Raw genomic sequence first — 6,796 nt, forward strand, 5'->3', positions numbered from 1 at the left:
GCAGCTCTCCTATGATGAGGAGAAGGATTTTCCTGTGGCAGCCAAGATCATGCGTAGGGACTTTTATGTTGACGACCTTATTTCTGGAGGCGACTCGATCGAAGAGGTCGTTTATATCCGGAAGCAGGTTAAATCGTTACTTGCAAAATGCCTATTTCCAATTCGTAAATGGTGCTCCAATGAGCCGGCAGCGCTTGAAGGAGAACTTGAGGCTGATCGCGAGAAAATGCTCAAATTCAATGATGGGACTGACGTCGCCAAAACACTTGGCCTATACTGGGATACAAGTTCCGATAATTTGCTTTTTGGATTCTCTAGAAATGTAGCAGACAAGCCAGCTACCAAGCGCTCTATTTTATCAGCCGTAGCCAAATTCTACGATCCCCTAGGTCTTATAGCGCCCATTATAACCAGGCTCAAAATATTCCTGCAAATCCTGTGGAAAGATAAGCTCGTCTGGGATGAGACTTTGCCACAATCTTTGCATTCCTTATGGTTGGAACACTCCGCGCAAATCTCGGCAGTCAGCCATTTAAAATTTCCTCGCTTCATCATGCAATCTGACTCATCTTTGGAAATTCATGGATTTTGTGATGTAAGCTTGGCGGCATATGGTGCCTGTATTTATGTGCGCTCCGAAACAGGGGGCACCTACTCATCACATTTGCTTTGCTCCAAGTCTAGGGTCTCGCCGCTTAAAACACTAACCATACCCAAGCTTAAATTATGCGCAGCTCTATTGCTATCCGAACTCATCCACAACATCGCTAATGCCATTTCTCAGCCTTGCACATATCATTGTTGGTCTGACTCAACAATTGCGCTGTCTTGGATTCGCCAGGCCCTATAAGACTTTAACATTTTCGTCTCCAACAGAATCGCGCAGATTCAAGAAAGGACCAAAGATATGGCTTGGCATCATATATCGACCCACTACAACCCGGCTGACATATTATCCAGAGGATGTACTCCGCTCGAATTTTTGGATTCGACGCTGTGGCGTGAGGGCCCACCATTCCTGCGGACTGACGAAGCTTGCTGGCCGCCTCATACGCCTACTCTAGTAGATGTGCCTGAACGCCGCCGACTCGCGCTGGTGCTGACGTAAAGCCAGGATATTTCGTATGGCTGCAAGTTTCAAAATTGTTTTGGAAAGCTGCAGCGAGTCTTTGGCTACATACATCGGTTCCTAATGCTAAAAGCCAAGGATGAGCCACGACGGCGAGGACCTCTTACAGTAGACGACATCAAGGGAGGCACGCATCTGCTCATCAAGGGAATCCAGCTCATCAACTTTGCTGAGGAGTATAAGGCCCTGCAATCCGAAAGGCAGATTTCCTCAAAAAGCAAGCTGTACTCGCTGCATCCAATCTGCGATGAATCGGGACTTATTCGAGTTGGCGGTCGGCTGCAGAATTCATTATTGGATTATGATGCAAAACACCCAATTTTGCTTCCCAAGGATCATCCAGTCACGTCAGCAATCATAGCTCACTATCATTTGAAATTTCTTCACTCAGGCCCGCAGAGCTTATTGGCGGCTTTACGGCAAAGGTTTTGGCCAATTGGTGGTCGAAAAATAGTCGCCGCCACTATCAACAAATGCATTCGCTGCTTTCGATTAAAGCCCAAATTAGCTGAGCACATCATGGCCCCCTTGCCATCCAACCGCGTGCAGCCATGTCGACCATTTGTCACAGTGGGAATCGATTTCTGTGGTCCTTTCTACTCCAAGTCTGAAGTCAGAAACCGGCCACCCGTCAAATGCTATATCGCAATATTTGTTTGCTTCGCCACTAAAGCCTGCCATTTGGAGCTGGTGGAGGATTCGTCTGCGGCTTCATTTATCGCTGCCCTCAAGCGCTTCATAAGCCTAACGGGCAAGCCTGGCATAATATGCTCCGATAACGCTACAAACTTCGTTGGAGCCAAAAACGAGCTGCTGGAACTGAGGCAACTTTTTCTCGCCGACCCTCAAAACAGCGATCTTCAGCAGGCCTTCGTTTCCATCGGGATCAAATGGCAATTTATTCCCCCTCGTTCGCCTCATTTCGGCGGCCTATGGGAGGCTGCCGTCAAATCTGCAAAATATCACTTTCATCGGGTCGTTGGCAACACTATTCTCGCATTCAATGAGCTTCGCACTTTAGTCTATGAAATTTCAGCGATGCTTAACTCTCGGCCGCTCTGTCCAATTTCAGAAAACCCTAACGATTTGGATGTCCTTACACCTGGTCACTTTTTGATTGGGTCTTCTTTCGCCACAATCGAGGAGCCCGACATCACGCACCTCAGCATCGATCGGCTTAGCCGCTGGCAACGAGTTTGCCAAATTCAGCAAATCATCTGGCGGAAGTGGAGTACCAGCTACCTCTCGCTTTTACAAGAGCGTGGGAAATGGCGTGCATCAAGGCCCAACATCCTACCGCATAGCATTGTGGTGCTCAAGGAGGACAACATCCCTCCGCTTCAATGGCGCCTTGGCAGAGTGGAGAGCATCATCCATGGAGCTGACGGTGTGGTCCGTGTCGCTGTCATTCGGACAGCCACCGGCCTAATAAAAAGGGCTGTTGGCAAAATAGCTGTTCTACCCCTGGAAACCACCTCATCTGGCAGCGTGCCGCATCCAGCGGGGGGAGTATGTCGGGAGCAGAAGCAGTAGATTTAATATTAAACATGTTTAAAATCATTATTTGTAAACAAGCGATCAGCTGCGGCAGAAGCTTTCCAACTCATAAGCCGGCTTGAAAGCTCTTCCGCCGCAGCTCTTCTGTTTGGCTTATCTATTCTCTCGATTCATTCGCTCACTTACTTTGAAACCAAAACCACGCAAAAACTTTGTAACAAACCCACACACAAGCACGCACAAATTAAAACATAACTAATTTTACGCCAACACAAAACAAACCCCTCGCTAAATCAATTCGCTTAATAGGTGGCATAAATTAATGCCCTCCTCAAAACAGGTTGAAAATAAAACAAAAATTATATATATATTTTAATGGCAGATGATAACGGGATAGAATGAAGTATAAGCTTAAGTTAAAGGGTTCTTCTGCTCAGCTGGAGTCTAGTATGCACATATATTGAGTTCAAATTGTACTTCATACATTGATGCATATAGAAACAAATATAAAAAGACATTAATTTAGAGTCCCGGTCATATTCGATATTCTTCGGTCGGCCAATGCAAAAAAAATTTGTCAGCATTTTGACATGCGTAGACTCCACAAATAACAGACCCCAAATATGTGCCCCTTCGGCAGCAGAGCCATGAGACTTAGCCATATTTAGACTTTAAGAATATTTTATAAATCAGAAGCCAATGCGGATTGAAAGTGGAACCACTTTCTGCTCCTCATTCTAGCACAGCACATCTTATCATTTAAAACATATAAAAATAACATATGAAAAAAAACTTACGAATCGTAACGAACATTGCCAATACACTTGTGCCAGCACCGGTGCCCCATCAGAAAAGCAGACATCACGGAAGTAGAAGCCTGTGCAGCCAGCACTGGCCCCATCTAAACCAAAGATCTAGACCCGAAATTGTAATCCGACAGCACTCCTGAATGTGTCCAACAGCCAAAATTTTCTTTATGCACTGCGACGCATACCATTTAAATTTAATATACAAATTATTAAATTAATCTAAATCTTATCTGCCCAAACAGCAATATAGTATATTTAGGCAGGCATATAAATATGTAAAACAAAAACAACCCATAAACACATATATATATTCAATACTAGCTATACCCTGCCACGTTTCTCTGTGGCATATTGTGGTTGAACGCATAAGAAATAAGTCAAACAAAAAGGAATAATTTTCAAATTCATTTAATTCTGTAATACTTGTTGGTATACAATATTCTTCGTTTCTCCATTCTCCGCGTAAATATAAAGACTATCTGGTTTTCCGACACGGGAACACGCAACACATAATTGTCTGTGTGAAAAACAATCTGCATCCAAATCTAGACCACACAACTACAGAGATTGACCTTGAGCTTTATTAATGGTCATTGCGAACGCCAAACGAATGGGAAACTGCAATCTCTTGAACTGGATCAGTCGGGATCAGAGGAATCCTAGGAATGAGGACATCTTCACCTTTGAAAGGACCAGTTATGATCGTTGCTTCTACTACGTTGTTCATCAATTTCTTGACTGCAAGTCGCGTAGCGTTGCAGAGTTTTGGGTGATTTATATTCCGGAGCATGATATTCGGCACACCTATTTTTAATTTCAATATGTGTGGTGGCATTCCAGGCAGATCAAGTGAGTTAAGAAATTCCGTTGGGTAATTAACTGCTTCCTCTGCCTCCACAACGGTATCTATCGACTTATATGTAATTTCGTCAGTTTCTATTCAGGATTGGATTACATGATTGAGCTGGTTGACATCTTTGTTCTTGGCAGCGAGAATCGCTCGTCCACTGAGCCAATCGTGATTCCTATAATTTATTCGGTTATCGGGGAAAACTTTTTGGACAAGTCCTTCCTTCGATGTAACTAAATTACAGAAATTCTCGGACAATACTATTTTTCTCGACGTCTCATTGACTGGCAGCTTTCCGTTCCCAATGTCCAGTAGCTGTCGTGAGAATACGTCGGCTGAGTCATCGTTCTGTAACTGGACACGCATATTCGTCTTCAACTGTAATGTACGTACATGTTGCCACAATATAGAATATTTTAGGCAAGCATTTATCTCGTCAGCTGGTGTCGATCGGGAAATCACAGGCAACGTTTGCCTGAAATCCCCTGCGAGCAATATTAACGCATTCCCAAATGGTTGGACAGCTCCATGCAAATCCCGCAATGATCGATCGAGAGCCTCCAGCGATTTTTTGTGTGCCATTGTGCATTCATCCCAAACAATGAGTTTACATCTTTGCAATACTTTTCCCATGCCAGATGCTCTGGAAATGTTGCACGTAGGAGTCTCGATGATTTGCATGTTCAACGGCAACTTCAGCGCTGAATGAGCAGTCCTCCCACCAGGTAACAATGTCGCAGCGATTCCAGATGAAGCAAGAGCTAAAGCTATGTCCTTGTTAGCTCGAACCGTAGCCAGAATCAATGTAATGAGGAATGTTTTCCCCGTTCCTCCTAGAGCATCCAAGCTTCAGCTACCCTTGCCCTATCGCGTTCATTATTTTGAGAGTGAATCAAATCGGTTGCTGCAGAACGCGACTGCCTAACTCTCAATCGTTTTCTCTAAAGCATATCTGCTCGTCTTTCTGCGTATTCCGCGTTGTGCATCTGCATTGCTCTTAGCCGCTTAGTCTCTCGGATGGAGGCCCGCTCTTCGTCAGTCATATTCGTAATCTTACCTCTTTTTGCTTTTGTATTGCGAGTACGACGACCCAAACTCGACTTCTTGGGTGGCATGACTTCGTTTCTTACTGAACCTGAACAAAAAAATAAAATTTTAATCTCCAATTTCTTCTTTCAATATGTTTTGAATGTTTGACAGGAAATGCTTCGATTCAGCTGGGTGCCTGTAGAGGGCGCAGCAGTAGGGGCACGGGGAAACGCGAAAAAAAACTGATATATTCGCAAACGCAGATAAGCTATCAACATCAAAAGTAGACAATACCCGAGCTGGAACATCAACGCATGTTGTGTAAAAATTTGGGCTTAAACGGTTCAGAACTTTTCAAGTCTATAAAGGAAGTAGACAGGAACAGAGCATTTTTATATATATAGATTAATTAACTGAAGGGTTTCTACAGTTACCACCTTTTGCACGAACGCACGCAAATATATTTTCAAGCGGATCCAGGTTAACTCGACTAGTTACGAAAAAAAAGTGATCCGTGTGGTCTTTAAAAAGATATTTTACGAGTCCAAACATATCCTCAGTAGTTTGGAGCACGCAATCAAGGCAATATATAGTACTTCCTTGGTATTTAACATTCTTTATTCCTACCTTTCCTTCAGTTTGTTCCAAACCATATAATCAATTTGAAGTGCGCATTTCATGGGGTTTTTGTCAGTTAATAATCAGCTATTTAGTCAAAGTAATTATTAACTCTTTGGACAAATGCAGCTGTAGAGGCTGCCACTTCTGAACTATTTCAATGGAGCTGCTTGTTTTGGTTACAAGCAATCATACCCGCATAAGCTTAAATCTATTATATCTATACCTCTCGTACAACATCAAAATCAACTTTCATTTCATTCACCTATACATAATATATTTGCAGTTTTACATTTATTATTTATAAAGTAAATAGCAATGACTGCCATTCTTTTTTAACGATGTGCTCCGTCTCACATCAGGTGGGCAGAGGCAAGGATAGGTAATTTAACAAAATTTGAACATTAAACTCGATGGATAATTCAACATGTAACAGAAAATTATACATATTGTACATGGAACATAGAACACGGAAAGGATCATGCTCGTCAATGTTCGTCTTACAGACGTTAAGGGCAATTGGACGAAAATAACGAGAAGGCCTTACAGGGACTGCGAGTCGTAATTTGCTTAATAAGTATGTGGAGCAAATTTGACCATTAATTAGCTTAAGAATAAAAATAACGCCGTGGCAGATTCGACGATCCTTTAGGGTGGGGAGGCTTAAAAGTCTTAGCCTGTCGGCATACGATGGAAGACGACGATGTGGGTCCCAGTTTAATCCACGTAAAGCAAACAAAAGAAATTGTTTCTGAACAGATTCAATAAGGTCTTGATACTTCGCATATTGAGGTGACCAAACACACGAACAATATTCTAGAATAGGGCGAACGAGTGAGATATAAAGAAGTTTTGATGTATAAG

General features: G+C 43.0%; 1 protein-coding gene across 1 annotated transcript; it reads left to right on the top strand.

Moving 5' to 3' along the window:
- The first annotated feature begins 1,192 nt into the window (after positions 1-1,192).
- LOC147642999 (uncharacterized) lies at positions 1,193-2,662 on the top strand. Its single transcript, XM_086837405.1, has one exon. The coding sequence runs from the start codon at positions 1,193-1,195 to the stop codon at positions 2,660-2,662; it is 1,470 nt and encodes a 489-aa protein (XP_086693531.1).
- Positions 2,663-6,796: the final 4,134 nt, after the last annotated feature.

Source organism: Drosophila serrata, unplaced genomic scaffold (assembly GCF_035046125.1).
Source record: "Drosophila serrata isolate PLE 108 unplaced genomic scaffold, ASM3504612v1 contig_304, whole genome shotgun sequence".
NCBI classification, from domain to species: Eukaryota; Metazoa; Arthropoda; class Insecta; order Diptera; family Drosophilidae; genus Drosophila; species Drosophila serrata.